Genomic DNA, 19,313 nt, shown 5'->3' with positions numbered 1-19,313 from the left:
ATGTATTCTTTCTGTTCTGCATGATGACAACTAAAAAGTGTTTCATGCAACAAAGTGTCTTGAGTTAATGCTCACCTCTGCTGACCTAACTGCAGGGATTACATGAATGTCTTGTGCAATTATATTCTGTGTATGGCTTCCCAATGGCACTTGAGTATGCCACATTTTCTGGCCTGTGGGGATCTGCGCTATCTTATGAATATGTAAAATTCAGTTGCTCTTCAGAAGCATGTTTTTAGGTGACGCTTTGCCTTGCATGTCTTTTTCCCTCAATAGCATTGTAAATACGATATGGGAAAGAGCTATCATCCTCTTTTCACCTCGGATGAAGTTTGGAGAAGTTGGTGGTGTCAAACACCTAGCTGTGCAGAGTAGTTGAGACAAGAATTTGTATGTTGGTCCAGTGCAGCTGTTTGCTTACTTCAGATGTCTGGTGCTGTCTGTTAGGATGTTGTCTTAGAGCTGGAGTTTGAAGGTGTGAAGGAGAAGTTCACTATGGTCCAGGTCTGGCCTGTACGTCAAGTCCGTCCTGTTACTGAGAAGTTACCAGCCAATCATCCTTTATTAACTGGCCAGCGGGTCCTGGATGCCCTCTTCCCGTAAGTACTACTTCTTCTTTTCTAGCATGTAAGAAATCTCTTTTTTTTTGGAGGGAATCAGAGGCAAGAGGCCTTAATTTTTTATGGGCAAACAGACCCGAAGATTTCACTGTGTGTTCACAGCATGATCTTAAAAAAATATTTAGCTGAATTCCTCGTATTTCTGTATTTGGCAGGAGATCCTAGTAGTGGAAAAAGGAGGATAAGTTTAACAAGATAGTTCTAGTGCATTAATCTAGAAAAGAATGGACAAGCATAAACTTAACATAATCGTGCCAAGCCTACAGAAAGGCTACAACTTTCAAGCTTGATACCTCCGTTTGAACACATCGGTAGGATTGCTTTCCATGGTCTTGAGGATGCACAGTTCGCAATGATTATGGGGTCACCACTTATAGAAACTGTTGCATGTAGCTGTAGCGCAAAATGCTTATTTAAGCAGCTACCTTCTAAGACACTGAATTCAGTAATTTTGGTCCTAAACTATTATGCTGCTTATTCTTACAGCTAAGTGCAGTTGTTCCTTTCTTAGCGTTTGCATTCTGTCCGTGCTTCCAGCTGTGAAAACTGCTATGTTTCAATTCTGAAGGTCTAGCTGTTTTACCAGCATAACTCATGTACTTCAAGGGCAGGAGAAGGAAAGGATAGTTTATAACCTTAGTCTTTTGGTTTAGTGAAATACCTCTGTGTTTCTAACCCAGCACACTGAATATGGCTCCTGTCATTCTGCTTTCAATTATGAGTTTATTGGAAAACGTATTTTAAGATAGGAGAGAGCTGAGTTTTTGTTTCTTGCAAATCGGAGTCCTTTTTCTTTACTCAGGTGTGTACAAGGGGGCACAACAGCGATTCCAGGAGCATTTGGTTGTGGGAAGACTGTGATCTCTCAGTCTCTCTCAAAATACTCCAACAGTGATGTCATCATTTATGTAGGCTGTGGAGAACGAGGAAATGAAATGTCTGAAGTACTGAGAGATTTCCCTGAGGTTAGTATGGAGAATTCATGGAGACTAAACTTGCTTTTGTACTGGTATTGTAACTGAATAACATATCGGCAGAGTGACTCAAAACGACCTTCTTGCCTCCTTGCTGTAAGTTCTGGCTGTAGTAGCGAAAATCCCTTTTGATTCATTCAGGAATTATTTCAGTGGCCCCTCAGTACAACTCTGGACTAGTTTTTGGGTGTACCTTCTAACTTGTTTTAAAATAAAGCCAAGACAAACAGAGTTACAAGCACCTTATCTTTCGCCGGTAACATCTCTAACTTAACCATAAATAGCAAATGTGGCATCTGTATTTAAAGGGTGCAGGGTGGCGATACAGTTGCTAGATAATAGTGTGACGTGAGGCTTTGGAATGCCTTCTGAAGGAAGTAGAAAATGCCTGGTTAAACAACAAAAAAATCAGTGGGTTTACTAATCCTTCTACCTGTTACATGTTAGTGAATTAGTTGTGGCATGTTCTTCTGTAAAATACAGGAAAGAAGCCATAGTCTGAACTGTTAGGGAAACTCCATTGTCAGAAATAAGGGGTAAAGGGCTTGGATGTGTTGGTTAGTTAGAAGATGGGAAAGTCAAGATGAGGTGGCCATGAAAAAAGGGAAATGCCAGTATATTCATAAGTGGAATTCTATACAAATGTCATGATATGCATTCTGTTCAGGTGTTTGTAAGGTTTCGCTGGGCTTATATATGTGGTTTAATGTCCAGTTGTCAAAGGCAAACTTGGATCATTTTAGGTGGGGAAAAGAAGCCTAATGGTCTTAGCCTGATTCCTAATGGTCTTAGGATACAGGTGTAGGATACAACTTTTTGGCTCTTCCAGCCTAGTAAACTGAGAGAGGATAATGTACTTCCTGATGCAGTGGATTTATCATTACTCATTTGAATGGGATCAATAGAGATTTGCCAGTTGCAGAAGATGCAATGAGGTAGTGCATTAAAGAATTAAGATGTGTGCAATCTGGGAGGCAAACCAGCATAGTATCCTCTAGTCTCTGCTCTTGGTAGAGTAGCTGTGAGGAGAGGATCCTGATTTAAAGGGAGTAATACTGTGAAAACAAGGCACCCCACAAAACAACAACAAACACTTTGCTACCATTACCTTTTTTTTTCTTTTCTTGCATTTTAGCTAACAATGGAAGTTGATGGCAAAGTAGAAAGCATCATGAAACGAACAGCTCTGGTAGCAAATACCTCCAACATGCCTGTGGCTGCCAGAGAAGCCTCTATCTATACTGGTAAGGTTTACAGGAGGCTGAAAAAGCTGTGTGTATAGAGCAAGCCATAATGCTGGAGCGTTTCCAGTTCCCGAGATTGTCAGCACCAAGAAAACTTGCTTAGTTTCAGAAGTCAACCCTTTTGGACCTTGCCTGCATGAAGTCCTAGTATCTTAATTGAATTTGGTATATACTTACGATTTCTGAATATTGAGTAGATTTTGCTTATAGGGTGAATGTACTGCACAAGCTCTCATGTAGGTTTGTCTCCATGTTTTAATTATGCAGGCTTTTGTTTATGACTAGTGTTTTACTGACAAGTACAGCCACTTACTGGGCAGGATTAGGAGTCTCTGAATTGGCAGGTTAGTCTGCTTTCCTTTGCAACCTCTCATAGTGCTCTTTTAAGTTCTTGGTTATGAAAACTTGTCAGATCATTAAGATAAAACATGACCTTTTCTCACTGTTGTATTCTGGTAGTTTGAAAGGGAAGAAGACATTTTACAATAAGAAGAGGCTTTGTTCATGGTTTCAGTGATGCAAGGAGTAACATCAGTGACATTGCCATGTCGCTTCAAAGAGATACACGGGAATGTAAGATGAGCCAGAGTGGTTCATAAGGGAAAATGGGAAGAGTGAGAAGAAACAATAAAAAACAGCAAGGACATGATCTAGTGGGAAGAAAGAATTAATTTCCAGTGTCTGTTTCCATCCAGATGTAAACTTGGATATAATTTGGCTTATTTGCATCTTGATGACAACACGAAAGCGTAGAATTCCTTCCGGAGCCCTATGCTGATTACGCTGTTGTCTTTGTTCTAGGAATCACCCTGTCTGAGTATTTCCGGGACATGGGCTACCATGTCAGTATGATGGCAGACTCCACTTCCCGATGGGCTGAGGCCCTCCGAGAGATCTCCGGGCGACTGGCTGAAATGCCAGCTGGTGAGTAGTCTTTTCTCAGCCTAGTCTTGTAAAAGCATCCTTTAAACTCTGAGCCTTTGACTCCATTTCTGTGTGTTGCTGTTTGCAGACAGTGGTTATCCAGCCTACCTTGGTGCCCGTCTAGCCTCTTTCTATGAGCGAGCTGGCAGAGTGAAGTGTCTGGGGAATCCTGAAAGGGAAGGCAGTGTCAGCATTGTTGGAGCGTGAGTGTTGCATCACTTTGCTTTGTGTTGGGTGCAGCTCTTCCTCTGTGTTTTTATATCTCAAAGTACCTATTTTTCAGATAAAAAAAGTCATTGCAGCTGCAGGACTAAAAATACATGGTTGAGTAGGTAGATATTTAGTCTCTGTTCCCCCAGAGCTGCTGCTAAATGATGTGTGGGGGCAGAAAGAATGAATGTGGACAGGTAGTTCTGTGAGGTGCAGACTTGCAGTCACTTGCAGCAGCTGGAGCAAATGGCTCAGGGAACAATGTCATTAGAGCTGTCACTGAAAAGTATGTCAAACCATGCTCAGAGCAGGAAAGAAGGGGCAATTAGAGCAGCAAGTGATTCTCTTGCTTAAATAGAGTAGTATTACATAGAGCAGCACATCTTAAGCTGCCATGGGCATGTGGTCCCCAGACGTTGTTATAGGTGACATATAGGTATATCATACTGTGGGCAAGTGAACTTTCCACCACATGTTTTGAGGAGATGCTTCAGCATCTGTAAGAACATCTGGAGTCCATTTTTTGCTCTGCTTAGTTCTGCTGCCTACAACATCCATACACAAATGAATTGTGCTTTTGAGTCAGATGTTAAGTATTTTCTCTCTGAGGCATATATTAAGGTGTCAAGCCCAAATGAAATTTAAGTGGTTATTGTATAGGTGAATATCTCAAATAATTTCAAATTGGGGTATAGTTTTCTGTAGCATAATCATTACACTGTGTTTCACAGTGTTCTCTCAGCACACTTGCTGAATCTGTTCCGATAGGGTTAGGTTTGATAATCCAAGCTGTAGTTAATTCCTGGAGCTAAAGCGACTGAAATCATACCTTGATACTGTCACTCAGTTACTGATACAGCTGTATTTCCTGGTCTATTTGATGCAACAGCTGTGTGGGTATGCATCAAACACTTTCTGCAGTTGGAAGATTGTGATCTGTTCCTTGAGATCACGTTGGCTTTTGTGTTTTCTGTAATAACTCAGCTGTGCAGCCTCATGTTCGGTACTTCAGTTTAAACTGTGAAAGCAACTCTGATTCTTCCTTATCTCTTCCTGCTCAGCGTGTCTCCCCCAGGTGGTGACTTCTCTGATCCTGTCACATCTGCTACACTGGGCATTGTTCAGGTATGTCCCACAATGTTTCAGCTCTTCCATCCACTTCGTTGATCCCAAAATGATCGTGCTTCAGTGCATTTGTGCCAGTGGCAGGGGTGTAAAAGCTTTGGTTTGACACAGGCAGCTTTGTTAGGGTGCTTTGCAAAATGTTCTAACAGTGTAAAAGGTGACCTTGCAAGATGGTCTCTGAACTGATGTGTTTGAGATCACTTTGGAAGAGGAAGTGAAGGCAGCAATTCATCCCAGTGCCGACTGCTCAGGACTGTCTATGCTTCCTGATTGCTGCCCACTGAGCTGCACTTCAAATGTGGCTGCTGTTGGCCGAGATGGAAAGTGAATCACTCTTAATAGGTGTATTGAAACCACAGAAAAGTCCTCGGATCAGATGACTGGGAGATTAATGTCTTGCCGCTGATTGCAGCCCTGCTTAAGGAAAAGGAGTTACATCTTATAGGTCCCCACTTAATTAGACTCCAGAATTGGCATTGTAATTGGCTGACTTCTTCCTCCTTAAGAGGAGTCTTAAGCTGAGTAAGTCTGAACTCAGTTTAGAAGGTACATCCTTTCTTGAGAAGTGTGTTTGAAAGTCACTGCTATAGGTAATATAAGGAAGGCTTTCTTTTTCTCTCTGAAGCTTTCATTTATGATAGCCTTTGCCATATTGCTTTTGTGCAAACTTGCTTTCTGTACTTATTGCCTTCAATTATGTTTGGTTCCTATTTTATTTGGAACGCTGGTTGGTCTTTCTGCCTTCTGCCAGGTTTTCTGGGGCTTGGATAAGAAGCTGGCACAACGCAAGCACTTCCCCTCCGTCAACTGGCTGATCAGTTACAGCAAATACACGCGTGCTCTGGATGAGTACTACGACAAGCATTTTACAGAGTTTGTCCCTCTCAGGACAAAAGCCAAAGAGATCCTACAGGAGGAAGAGGATCTTGCAGAGATTGTGCAGCTTGTGGGGAAGGTGAGTAACCAGCTCTGAGGAAATGTGGTGTCAATGAGCCATCCTTCATTTCCTTACCACTAGCGCAGGCTTTAGATCGTGTCTTAGATCAGATTTGATGGTTATTGCCTTTTGCAAAAAAGGCAGATGGCCACTGGGAGATGTCAGACTCTCCTGCCCCTAACTGTGTTCCAACTTTCTTCTTTTTTGACTTCTAACAACAAAAGAGTTTTTTGGATGAACCTTGGCTTGATGCTACTTTTCTCATATAAATTAGTTGGCAGAGCATCTAATGCTGGAGTTAAGAAGCTTCTTGCTTTAATGCTCCTGTTCTGCTGAAACATCCATTGCTGTAACTTACAGTAGTAAGTAATTTTTGCAAGAGAAATGGCACAAACTGATCTTGACTGTTGAAGTCATCTGAAGGGTTACAGTTTATTAGAAGCCGTGTTGCCAGCTGCAGAACAGAGGTGCTGGCATTTACAAGCTGGCCTGTAAGAAACAGAAGCAATGCCTGCTTTTTCCGAGACTTGGTGATTCCCTAGTTTCTCTGGAAACTTGTGACAGGACATATGGCTCCACTTTACTGGCATTCTTTAATTTCCTTCATTTGCTTCACTATTTTGGAGAGAAAGCTGAACTTGGATAGGAGTATTTCCCTTGAGAACCCTCAAAAAAGGGACCTAGTGGAAACTTGTGTTTCAGCTTAGCACTATAAACAGTTACTGACAGGTGCCCAATACATACTTGACAGTAACTTAATCCCATGAGGTTTGGGTGAACTGTGCTGATTTACAGGCTCATAGTACTGTGTGGGATTTTGTATTAACTATTGTTATTTGGAGGGAGTATTCTCTCTATTCACTGATGATGCAGCCCAACCAAGATGAGGCCTTCACTACCTCTTGCTTGGCAGAGCTCTCTAGATGTGCCTTTGAAGAAAAGGAGATGTGATCTTGGAGTCTTCTGCACTTTTCTATTTACAAAACCATGTTCTGAAAGACTAGTTTACAGAGCAGGGTAGAATCAGTTCCTTGGTGGGGAAGGGATATTGATAAGCCAGTGCCTGCAACAAGGCATTATTCCCATGATAGAAGTACTGGAACTGGTGATCTTATTCTCAAAGATGGCACCTTTAACAGCTGAAGCCTGGGCTTGGCCAAAAAGTGCAACAAACCTTTAGAAAGGGGAAATTGTGGAGAAACAATCAGATACTTTTTCTTTTTTTTTCTTATTAGCTCTGATTTCTGTTAGTCTTCTTGTGAAAGAAGGTCCAGACTTTCTGTGCAGAAGGCAAGCCTTGAGGTACTCGAAACTCAATTTGCCCCCTTTAGCAAAAGGACAGTGAAGGTAGAGGAGTGACCTGTGGTGCCAACAGCAGCAGTGTGCACCAGGGCTGTGGCTGTCCCATGAAGTATGACAGGCATTGTCATCAACTCTTTTGCTCTTCTTGAATGCCAGACAGGGAAACCCCGTTGGTGGCTGTGGAGGCTAGTATCAAATCCTTAAGATTACTTAGTGAGATCTAGTTTTTCTTCCATGGACATTAGGATTCAGGAAGGTAAAAATGAATTGATTTCTTTATGTAGGAAGGTGATGGTTCAGCGTACCTTGTAGCAAAGCCATGTGTGTTTTCTGTCTGGTGGCTTTCCCATTATATTAAAGGAAACTTCCTTTCCATTGTTTATCATCAGATATACTTAGTGACTGTTTGGCCCATCTTAGTTTGGCAATCAATGAAATTGGCTGGACTAGAGCAGGGAGTGAGAAATACCCCAAAGATAGAATTCTGCTGAAAGCCATCTTAAGAGGGTGGGAAGAGAACAAGTACTGAAAGATACCTGTTCTTGGCCAGGACGTACCATGTCCTCGTGGAATGGAGTACTAAACTAACAGTGTGCCTTATTTTTCTAGGCTTCCTTGGCAGAAACAGATAAAATTACCTTGGAGGTTGCCAAGCTGATAAAAGATGACTTCTTGCAACAGAACGGTTATACGCCTTATGACAGGTGAGATCTGACTGGCTGCTCTCTCCTCTTGGGCTTGTGTAGTCTGCATAGACAGCCATTGTACTTGGAAATTGCACTCGGCATGCAAATGGAAGAGCTGTGCTTAGGTAGGCCACTGAACAGTGTATTCACTTTGTCTTACCCAAGGTATGCAGACCTTTTCCAAATGCTGTCACACCCTTTGAGTTTCTCAGGCCCTCATCTGTTGTTCAGTTAACCAATAGCATGTCCTCCTTAGGAGGAGAGGAGCACTTTATTTTCAGAGACAACATCCAAGGTCTTCCTGGTTATTCTGGCCATACATGGGGGATTGCAAGAATCTGCTTTCAGTTACTGTTGCATAATTCCTGAGTAAATTAGATCCATAGAAAAAAAATACTGGATCTTTTCCCTAGTGTGATATTTATCCCTGTCTGCTTTGCTGCTTTCTATGCTGTCTTTGTGTTTTTAAGAGCCTTACAAAGGGGCCTTTTGTACTTCATCTCGCTCCCCTGCTCAGGTAGATCAGGAGGTCTTAAGTACTTCATCACTAAAAATGTAGATGTCCGTCGTTCTGTAGCAGTGCACGCCTTTGATTAGGTTACTAGGGCAAGCATGCTTGTAAGTGATAGGGAAGCAGATGAAGTAGGGTGATGCAGGGTATAAATAATAATGACGCATCTTCCATGGCAGTCATCCACCCATTAAGAATTAAGGGGTTTGTATGTGGAGTGTTCTTGTCATAGAAACACTCCTTTTCCTGTGAGCAAAGAAACTTGCAGAGCTGTCAGGTCATCCCAGGCTGCTTGGAGGAAGTCTGCTCCCATGATGGACAAAACAGGAAGGAGGAATTCCGTTGGCTGCTCTGGTGTTTTCCCTTTCTTATTAGCATTGGCACAGATTGAAAAGTGAGACTTTCTGCAGCCATGGTTCCTGTTCTCTCCTATTTTGCCCAGTGTTTGGGTGCTACTTCAGAAACCTCCCTCCAATATGATTGTCCTAGTCTGTGATTTGCTTGTTTAAAAACGTGTCTTTTGACAGTGTATATTCAAAATGCCTGGGGTAAAGCAGGCTAGTGCCCCTTCTGTCAGGTGAGAACTCAGAGTTGTGAAGGCTGGAGCAAAGTCCTGTTAACTGTGACAAGATGCCTGATCAATCCTTTTGCATCCCACCAGGTTCTGCCCTTTCTACAAAACAGTGGGAATGCTTTCCAATATGATTGCATTCTATGACATGGCACGCCGTGCTGTAGAAACCACAGCCCAGAGTGACAATAAAATCACGTGGTCCATCATCCGAGAGAACATGAGCGAGATCCTCTACAGACTTACCTCCATGAAGTTCAAGGTATGTTTGGAAGGAACTGGGTTGTGCTGCTTTTTGTGAGCTTCCAGTGCCTCTGAAAGGCAAAGGTGGTCATCAGTTGCCTCAGATAAAGGTCTGTGAACAGAGACTTTCTGAATGCCCTTAAGAACTGGTTTTAGTTTGTGAGCACAAGAATGGTCAGTACAGAAACCAGGCAGGTGATGCACGCTGCATAGCCTTGGCACTCCCATCTTGGAGAGCCTCTTCTATGTGACGTGTATCGTGGTACTAGTACAAGTACCTTTCCTGTTTATTTGGGGGATTTGTGATAAACTTTTGTGTAAAAAATCATAATATGTTCTAAGGAGAATTAACAGATAAAAGCAGCCTCAAGTTTAAATCCAGGAATGGGCTAAAAAGTGAATGATAGAAATGTTGATGGCATACTCTTGAATGGAAGTTAAGGAAAGAAATGCCAGTCTGCAGCAATACATGATGTATGCTGTGTTTGGCTTCACGACTTAAGGCAGGTAACTAGGAGGAGGGGAAGGGAGAAGTCACTTCAATGTGAGCTGAAGGGAAAACAAATGCCTTGGAGCACCTGCTCTGGGTAACTTCAAAAGCCATCTTCTTAGGGTACGGCTTTCCTAAAACTCATCCAGAGCATGCTGGTGTAGGACCAGCTCCTGGTAGGACAGTAACCTGTGATGCTGACTAAACATGCTAAGAAACTGATGTTAAAGTAGCTAAGGAATAATCTCTGTGAAGAATAATGCTTACTCTGCTATAACTCTTGTAAGCCATCATTGCAAATCTTTCAAGTACCATAGGATAAAATTACGTTAAATTTAAGTGTTCTGGTGTGCCAATGGATTCTGTTCCTGGAGGTTATTTGGCTTGTTTCTGCAGTAAGCAGATCCCTGGTATATATTCTCAAAGCATCAAGAACACAACAAGATGCACATATGAGTTTCTTTGAGGGCTGGCTGTATAGAGACAGGGGAAATGACACCCTTTTTACAAACCATGGCCACGAGAAGACGTCTGGCATACAGCAGAATGGTGGACTGAAAAAGAGAAGCCAGGGGGAGAATGCATGTTAAGGGGAGCTGGCCCTCTAATACAGGAGTAGTTATGAAAGGAAAATTACATTCTTGGGTAACAGGCTAAAAGGCATGGGAATTTAAATACCCTGCATCCTGCAGTCTGTGTGTTTTGGAGAGACAACGAACGAGGATTGCACCTACGCATGTAGGTCCTCTGTGTTTCCCAAGAGCTGCACTGGCCCAGAGAAATGTAGTGCTGAGAGGGGAATGGTGAAGATACTGAGCAGGTTTCAGAGCCTGGCAGTTACTGCTTCTCACAGGAAGGCGTTGCAGCCTCAGAGCAAAGCTGATTGTTAACGTTTTTGCCTTTGTCTTTCATGAAAAATATTCTGAGAAAATGAAGCTGTGCAAAGAGGGGTTTGAGCTTCTGATTGCACAATAAGATTTTAATTGGAACCAAGTGACCTCCGAGTGATGGCAAAGTAGCTTCTTCACTCAGTAGGGGATGCACCCCAGAAAGTACAGCAGAGCATTTCTGAGTCACAGTGAGGCTTGTTCCGCTTGGTTTGGGGATAGGAGTTTGTACTAATCACTGCAGCTCTTCAGTCACACAGCATTAACCAAGACCCTCCGTATTACTGAATCCTCTCCAAATCAATTGCTTTGCAATAAGGTAACCACTGCTCATGAAAGAAAATCTCTGTCCAGGATCCATTCTGCCTGCTCCCTGAATGTGGCAAGAGGATGAGATTCAAACCTTGTGGCTGTCAGTGAGACAGACGGGAGCTATAATGCTTGCTCTGCAGTTGGCAAGGGTTAGTCCCAAGGGCAAGAAATTACAGCACTGGCAAAGCAGGGTTGTCTAAAGTACCCAAGGCTTTTCCTCATGGAGCTGTTCACTTCCTGTGTTATCTTTCAGGACCCCGTCAAAGACGGTGAAACAAAAATCAAGGCGGACTATGCTCAGCTGTTTGAGGATATGCAGAATGCGTTTCGCAGTCTGGAAGACTAGACTTGACCTCTGTGACCACTCCAGTTTGTCCTCTCAATTCCTCATCTCAGCTCCTCTGCTTCCCTACCTTACAAGAATGATGCAACAGTACTTGAGTTGATAAATAGCCCTATGTTTTCCCTGTTCATACTCAGAGAGTGTCCTTACAAAACATTCCTCCTAATTTGTGTTTGGCATTGCTTTGTGTGTCTGAAATGGTGAGTGTTGTGTGAATGGGCCTGGCTGAGTGAAGAAATATGCTGTTGTACGCTTCTAGGGTGGGAAGAATTTCACTTTGCCTCTCCCAGCTCTCTTGGTAACTGGTCTTTCACCTTGTAATGTATCCAGCTGAGCTGTACTGGCAGAGGAGGTATACATCTTAATGCAGTCACGCGGTACGTTCTGAGCTGGCAGGGGTAAGGGCATTTACATCTGGCGCTTTGCTGACTATCATGACGTAGAACTCCCTATTCTCAAAGAGGTTTTGACCATGTTCTGCTGATACATTGATACAACCAGAAGTTCTTCACTACTCTTTCCCTTCTGCAGCCCTCAGCCGAGTCAGTTGGTGTTTAAACGTGGTAGTTCTACATCTCTCCAAGAAGTGACTGTCTAGAAGATGAGCACGTACAAGTGACCAGTGTACTTCCATACCCTGGAGAAATAGAGTTTTATCTTCCTACTTAATACAGATAGGACTGCTGGGCTCTGCATCAGCTAAAATCAAAGCCATAGGTGCTCAGCTTCCAAAAGAATTTGACCTTCTTGCCTCCCACTCACCCTGTAAGATTTCATGACACTCAGCTGCTTTAGTTAGTGAGGCTTGTGACTGCTGCCATGTGCTGCAGGATGTAGATGGTAAATTTGGAGATGCCATGCATGTGGACCAGGCAGGCAGTCCTTCCTTGGTGGTGCTCTGCCTCCCAGTGCAATGCCCAGATGGTGCTAAGGAAGGGAAAGCGTGTGCCCAGCCTTCCTCCTCCACCTGTGCTCACGTGGCCGGTTTGGTGGTGGCACAGAAGGTCCCTGGTTCTCATGTAAGAGGAATGTATGATGCTAAACTGGGGGCGGGGGATGATCAGGGGGAAGGCTGGAAAGTGCAAAATGTAATTACTCCTGCCACGTTGATGGCAATGCAAGAGAAACCAGTGACTCTGGCCTTGTGCTCTGGAAGCACTCTTGTCAAACAGCTGAAACCGCTGCTTCTTGGGCTTGCTGACTGGCAAAACTAGTAAGAGGTGGGGAATGAACATAGGGCAGCCTTTCTGTCACACTCCAGGGGCCCACTGCTGTGGAGACAGAAATGCCTGCATCCTCTCCAGTCCCTGCCTCACTTGTGTCGGGTGGCATCCAGTGCTGTTTGCCTGCACCCAGCTGGCTTCCAGATGATGTTTTTTACTGCTTTGTTATGTCACCAAGCAGTACCCAGTGTTGGTGACACCATGCGGGTGGCATGGCTGTGCATGAATTCTGCACTGAGGTATTGCTGCCAGCTCTGAACAGTAGTGACGCAAAGGGATCTTGCACTACGGACCAAATGCTGCCACTTCCATTACAGCATCAACTTGCTGTTTGTTGGGGGAGAGCCAGGCTGAAAGTTAAAGGGATTAACTACTTCTGGTCCTCCCAAAAGCACGTATTCCTCCAGCCGATATCCTGGTAGCGAATGGTTAAGTTTACAGCTCACTGAACTTCTGGTGTATGCTGCTTATTTTACCAATGAGCATGTGTGAATGAGTAGTCACTGTCCAAGCCCTTGCTGGATTCCTCATTGTTTGTACCCTTCACCACTGTACTATGTAGCATTTCATGCTAGAAACCAGATGTTATCTCTTTAAATAGAGGATGTTAAAAACTTTACAGAAGATGTCTATGATAATGCAGTTCTAATATTTATTGTGCTGTACCTGGCCCTGAAGTGTGACCAGTTCAAACAGTTTCATATATATTTTTGTCTTTTTTTGGTTTGTGTCTGTTTTCAGTGTTGAGATTCTGATGTTCACTGTGTCCTGTAGGTCCTCCCTCCACAGCTGTGGGAGGAACTAAAAGATGGGCAGAACCCCACCACCTACTTTATCTTGTATATTTCATAATGTATGTTGCAGGAAATTGTGTAAAAAAGAAAAGTAAAAAAAAAATACGTTGAAGTCAATGAAAATAAAACTGATTTAAAGTAGGTTTTGTCTGTCCTCTTTTATTACATCAAACCAACCCTGTCCCCTGTGGTAAACACAGCATGCTGTCAGGACAGCTCACAGCTTGCTTAAAGCCTTACTACTTCATTTTAGGCATTTCTTTAAATCAGTCTGTCAGGGCCTTAAAGTATTTCTCTGCTCTGGAATATACCTCCTGAAATCTCTAAATATGAATGTTGGACAAAGTGATTGGGACCTCTGGATGGGAAGATCACTGTGGCATTGCTGGCCGAAGCCCAGAAGTTAGCATTCCTTTTCAATAAGGCGTTGAAACCCACCTGTAAATAGCAGCACACAAAACAATGTATTGAGGCATTGTTGTATCTGTTTGGACCAGTGTGTAACACCTCTTTGATGGAAGTGTTTTGCTATTGTTATATACATATTAGAGATACAGCAAGCTTGATCAGAGCAGATATGGAAGTAATTCCACTGTCTCACAAAGGGGTGGAGGTGACAAGCTCAGCCCTGGCAACTGCAGCCTGGCAGTTCTCTGTGGATAGTAAGAAATCCAGTGAGAGAAGCGAGCAGTTCAGGTTTTGGCAGTGTGGAAGTTCCCAACCGGCAGCGTCTTCACTTCATCCACGCGACTTTTGTGGATCTGGAAGGCAGGTGTCACCCAGCGGCCACAGGAACACTGCTCACCCCGCCAGCTGAAGGAGCCCAGCTTCGATGTGCATTTGGGACACAGCAGCTGCAAGAAGAAAGCATGACCCAGTCTAAGGCACGTGCAGATGGAGAGCTACTTCAGTGTACTTCTATGGCACAGTCATTGTGACAACCTCTGCAGAGCCAGGTCCTTCCCTTTAACACTTCAGAAAAGGTAAATGGGGTGAAAAACTGACAAAAAAAGCTAACCTGGCAGGGCTGTTTAGCCCTAGGCTATAGCAGGCAGCTCTGCTGGCAGAAGGGAGGGTGTGGAAATGCAGCTACTTGGACCTGGTGTGGTTCCAGGACAGTTCTGCCAGTCTCCAGAGAGCCTCAAGTCAGTGCAAGACCACAGCAGATTTAAGTACCACAAGCTGTCTTCTTACACTAAAACCAAACAGCAGATAAACCCTGCCCAACACCCTGGGTAGTGGTCTCGGCCCAACACAACCAGCAGCTCCTTTTCTTGTAAAAGCATATGTAAGAATCTATTCACAAGCTGGAAAATTCATGCCAGAAAGGCTGGTAGACCTAGGTCCTGGTGTGGGGGCTTCTGCATCAGGGAACAGAAACAATTTGTTCTGCCTCTTAGAAAGAGTAAAATCCAAGCCTAAAGCGCATGCTGCCCATCACCTGTCCTTCCATTACTCCAAGCAACGCTGGCTCCATCCATTGCACAGGCTCGGTGAAGTAAGAGGTACACTTCTCACGGGTGTCACCACAAAGCTGAGCAGAGTCCATTATCCTCTTGTGGGCAAAGGCTGTCGGGCCGCTTCCTTCTGTGTGGGACAGGATGCTGGAACTACGGAACAGAGCACGCCTGCACACGACGACACAGAGGGGAAAAAGAAGTAAAGTAATTGGGTTTTTACTAGGGAAACTATAGACAACAGGAAATAAGGATGAGGACCTCCTGCCAGGAAATAAACACGATTGCAAACCCTATGGTTTGGGGTTGTTTTCGTCTAGTCTAGAAGGCACTGATTTCTCTCTTGACACATCTAGTGATTGGTGTAGCTTTGGGCTCTGCCCCACTTGTATGCTTTTATCTAGACCTTTTTTCAAACAATTCCTGCCTACAAAAACTTCATCTGTTTGAAGAAACCTACACCTAGGAAACAGCAGGATTATTCAGTTTCACTTAAAGCAAGCCATAAAAGGTAGTTAAAATGCAGTAAATCTACACATTTACAGGAAGTTTCTTCTGGAGAAACTGTCAAAAACAAACTAGAAGTTATGGTCTCAGAGCAAGCTGCTTAGAGCCAAGTGGGATTATGCTGGTCCATAGGAGGCAGCAGATCAGGCTGCACAAGTGCCACACAACCCCAAGGAACAAGAAATTCTATTCCGTAAGATTTGTCTGATTTTGGAGGTACACATGGCATGGAACCTTGGGCAAGAGCTCATCCCTGTCCTATCAATGACAGTGCTTTACACAGACTATTTTTCTTTTGAGTCCTTTACAAAATCACATCTTATGGAGAAACAGAGAAAGTTCAGTACCTGCATTTCCTGCACCTGTAGAGAACCTCTGTGTTTGGAGTCTGACATACACTGGTTGGATCAACAGCAAAGACCTCTCGGGGCAAGTCTTGAAGTTCTGCAGAGGTGTCAGTACCAAGTTGTGAATCAGAGGGATGCAGCTGTGCTGCATGTGGGACAGGACAGCGCTACACCTCTGCCCCAGCATGCACAACTCACCTTCATCACATCCATTTGTCCACACACCAAGTTCATTAGATAAGGCAAAAATGAAGGAGCCTTGCTCCACCACACCTAAGACTGGGATTCACTGAATACAAGGAACCAGGATCTAGACTTCAGCCTTAACAAGGGTGAAATAGTTGCATTTTGCTTTATGTTCTTACTTAGAAAGTAAAGGCAGAGAAGGAGTTAGAACAGTTCTGCCAGTCTTTCAGTGCACACAAGTCAGCTTACGAACAGGGCCTGCTATGGAGAATGACACATAAGGGGAGACAGCACTGTCATGCTGAATATGCAACACTCGGATCCTGCAAAAAAAGCTATGGATTATGATTGTTTTATAAGATTACACATCTGCACACATTTCTACTGCAGTCACCCTTGGCAAATCAAAGTATACAAGTTTACTTCTTATCTTGATTTTTGAGCTCTATCTCAGTTCTGCATTTGCCGATTTTGTTATTCTTGACTTCTTTTTAGAGGATGTTCACTTTGATCAGCCAGGTACATAAAAATCAGGAAACAAATCAAACTGACCGTTATCATTTCTGCATTTTGCTAAAGAGAGCGGTTCCCTACAGACGTCTTTTCTCAGGCATCTCTCAGAGACACATTTTTCCCCACTGATGAGCTGGAATCCTTTAGGGCCAGCACAATGCGACTGTTTGCCGAGCCAACCCAATTGCTTTGAGCACAACACTCCAAGTCAACCACCTCTGACACGGCCTTCTGTGCTCCCTTTAGGACGGACTTGGTCCCACAGGGGCCACCCTCCCTGGGACACTGCCCGAAGCCTCCCTCCACGCACCCGCCAGAGCCCAAGGCCGACGCCCGCCGAGGCGCACCTCGGCCCCGCCGCTCACCGGGGTACCTCTCCATGAGCATCTGCAGCCGGTACCGCTTGTAGAGAGCGCTGCTGGTGTCCACGGCGCAGCCCATGGCCTCGTAGAGCTTCAGCTGCGCCTGGAAACCCGGGTTCATCCTGCGGCGGGGCGAGAGGAGAGGGGGCTGAGGGGACAACGGGCGGCCGGGGAGCGCCGGGGGGCGGCCGGGGAGCGGGGACAAGAGACCCACTCGGCGTCGGGTTTGGCGGCCCTGACGGCGGCGTAGGCCTCTTCCCAGCCGAGTCCCTGTGTCTTCATGAGGTAGGCGGTCACCACGGCCACGCTGCGGCTCACCCCGGCCTGGCTGCAAGGACGGGACGGGACAGGACAGGTCGGGCTGTGAGGAGCGCCGCACGGAGGGAAGGGAAGCGACCGGTCCCCCACCGCCGCGGCGCTCACCAGCGGACGAGGGCAGCGCCGCCACCCGCCCTTGCGGCGCCGATGAAGGCGGCGCTGTCATCCAGGCGGCTCAGCAGGTCGGCGTAGGGCTCGTCCAGCGCCCGTACGTGCATGGCCCGTACCCCCGGCACGGCCGGCGGCTCCTCCGCGTCCACCGTCAGCACCGCCACCACCCCCGCCGCCGCCAACGACTCTGGGGACGAGCACGACCCCGCGCCGCCCACGTAAAGCCCCGGCAACACCGGCACCATCCCGGCGGGCGAGGAGGCCATGGCGGCGGGCACGCCGCGAAGGGGCAGGGCGCCGCGCATGGCGCCTGCCGAGGGCCCTGTGGCGGGGCCCGCGTTGCCGGCAGGGGGCAGCCGGGAGCCGCTGGTGGCGGTGCTGGGGGGGTGCTGCCCCGCCGGGGTGGGGATGGGCCCCCGAACCATCAGCGGGAGCCGCGCCTGCGCAGGTGTGTGGCAGGCGGGAGCCGTCAGGACCCCGCTTTAGTTATCCCTCAGCGGTATTTAAGGAATGTCCATAATAACCTCACACATCTGCGGGTGCCGGTGCAGCTTTCTCCTCCCGGTGTCTTCACCTCATCCTTTGGAAAACCAAAGGGTTTCCCGCCTACCCTGTCCTGTCTCCTTACACATGCTCACAAAACAAATACCATTAAAGAATGAGACCGCACTTGCAGCACTGTGTGCAGTTCTGGTGTCCTCAACATAAAAACGACATGGAACTGTTGGAACAAGTCCAGAGGAAAGACACGAGGATGATCAGGGGACTGGAGCACCTCCTGTATGAAGACAGGCTGAGAAAGTTGGGGCTGTTCAGCCTGGAGAGGAGAAGGCTGCGTGGAGACCTCATAGCAGCCTTCCAGTATCTGAAGGGGGCCTATAGGGATGCTGGGGAGGGACTCTTCATTAGGGACTGTAGTGACAGGACAAGGGGTAATGGGTTAAAACTTAAACAGGGGAAGTTCAGGTTAGATATAAGGAAGTTCTTCACTGTGAGGGTGGTGAGGTGCTGGCACAGGCTGCCCAGAGAAGCTGTGGCTGCCCCATCCCTGGCAGTGTTCAAGGCCAGGTTGGACAGAGCCTTGGGTGAGATGGTTTAGTGGGAGGTGTCCCTGCCCATGGCAGGGGGTCTTTTCTAACCCTAACTATTCTGTGAAAGCAGAAAGGAGAAGAGAGGAGAGGGAAGGGGAAGGGAAGAAAGGGAAGGAGAGAAGAGGAGAGGGAAACTTGAAAAGGAAAGACTCCTTTCTGGAATCCAAAGCCTGTTTTATAGTGTCCAAAGCCTCCTTTCAAAGCCTCCTTTTGACTATCCAAATCTTAGGTTTTGCTTCATAAGCCTAATTTTTGGCTTTGAAGCCTCATTTGCAGGGTCCAAAGCTCAGATTCAGTTTACAAAGTCTCCTTTTCAGATTCCAGGGTTTCTTTTTTTTAGGAGCCAGCCAGCCATTTTCTAGATTCAACCAGCATCTTGAGTGTCCAAACCCTCATTTGGAGGGTCCAAACCCCTCTTGTAGGGCTCAAAGCCCCAGTTTATGTCCCAAAGCCTCATTTTTAGGGTCCAAAGCTCAGATTCTGCTGTTGAAAGACTCCTTTTGGGGCTCCAAACCCTCATTTTAGGGTACAAACTATCCTGGTTTTGGCTGGGATAGAGTTAATTCTCTTCCTAGTAGCTGGTACAGTCTGAACCTGACTCCCTTTAGACCACCACAGTAACAAAGAACCAACTTTGATACCACCAGCTAAGTGCAGTGGTGATGGAATCCGGAACTGGCCTCAGTGTGCAGCAATCCCACAGCACATACCATCCATCTCTCCTGCCCAATGAGACTTCTGTGACAGAGAGAGCCACGAGTTGTGCACCAAATGAACTCAACCAGCTTCCATAGGGATGCTCCACAGGCTAAGGGAATGCTACCTCTCTGTGTGTGCATAAGTATATAGGTATATATATATCTGTGTATCTCTATCAAAAGGCAGGGAAGGTGATGGTGGGAAGTGTGAGACCTGGCATGACATGAAAGGGGTGGATACTGTCCTGGTTTTTGGCTGGGACAGAATTAATTCTCTTCCCAGCAGCTGGTGCAGTGCTGTGTTCTGGCTTTATTCTGGAAATAACA

General features: G+C 45.7%; 2 protein-coding genes across 3 annotated transcripts in view; one reads left to right on the top strand and one right to left on the bottom strand.

Annotated features, from left to right (window-relative positions):
- Positions 1 to 13,537, top strand: part of ATP6V1A (ATPase H+ transporting V1 subunit A) — a 30,616-nt gene extending 17,079 nt beyond the window's left edge. For both annotated transcript variants that reach the window (XM_061454216.1, XM_061454218.1), the window contains exons 6-15: positions 448 to 599; positions 1,423 to 1,585; positions 2,730 to 2,838; positions 3,640 to 3,762; positions 3,851 to 3,965; positions 5,034 to 5,097; positions 5,849 to 6,052; positions 7,946 to 8,040; positions 9,195 to 9,366; positions 11,290 to 13,537. In XM_061454216.1, coding sequence (XP_061310200.1) covers positions 448 to 599; positions 1,423 to 1,585; positions 2,730 to 2,838; positions 3,640 to 3,762; positions 3,851 to 3,965; positions 5,034 to 5,097; positions 5,849 to 6,052; positions 7,946 to 8,040; positions 9,195 to 9,366; positions 11,290 to 11,382 — 1,290 coding nt within the window. In that variant the 3' untranslated portion in view covers positions 11,383 to 13,537. The remainder of the gene's footprint in view (positions 1 to 447; positions 600 to 1,422; positions 1,586 to 2,729; positions 2,839 to 3,639; positions 3,763 to 3,850; positions 3,966 to 5,033; positions 5,098 to 5,848; positions 6,053 to 7,945; positions 8,041 to 9,194; positions 9,367 to 11,289) is intronic.
- Positions 13,526 to 17,466, bottom strand: DUSP12 (dual specificity phosphatase 12). The gene is made up of 6 exons (XM_061454223.1): positions 17,192 to 17,466; positions 16,983 to 17,096; positions 16,772 to 16,890; positions 15,708 to 15,804; positions 14,838 to 15,024; positions 13,526 to 14,250 (listed from the first exon to the last, which is right to left on the bottom strand). Exons 1-6 carry the CDS (start codon positions 17,461 to 17,463, stop codon positions 14,089 to 14,091), a joined length of 951 nt encoding a protein of 316 aa, XP_061310207.1. The 5' UTR covers positions 17,464 to 17,466; the 3' UTR covers positions 13,526 to 14,088.
- Between the last annotated feature and the right edge of the window lie 1,847 nt (positions 17,467 to 19,313).

This window comes from Pezoporus flaviventris, unplaced genomic scaffold (genome assembly GCF_033815535.1).
Source record: "Pezoporus flaviventris isolate CSIRO_AGI_PZ_B2104156 unplaced genomic scaffold, CSIRO_AGI_Pfla_v1 ptg000015l, whole genome shotgun sequence".
In the NCBI taxonomy this organism is placed as follows: domain Eukaryota; kingdom Metazoa; phylum Chordata; class Aves; order Psittaciformes; family Psittacidae; genus Pezoporus; species Pezoporus flaviventris.
Note: the sequence above shows the minus strand (reverse complement) of the source record. Positions and strands in the feature narration are given on the sequence as shown.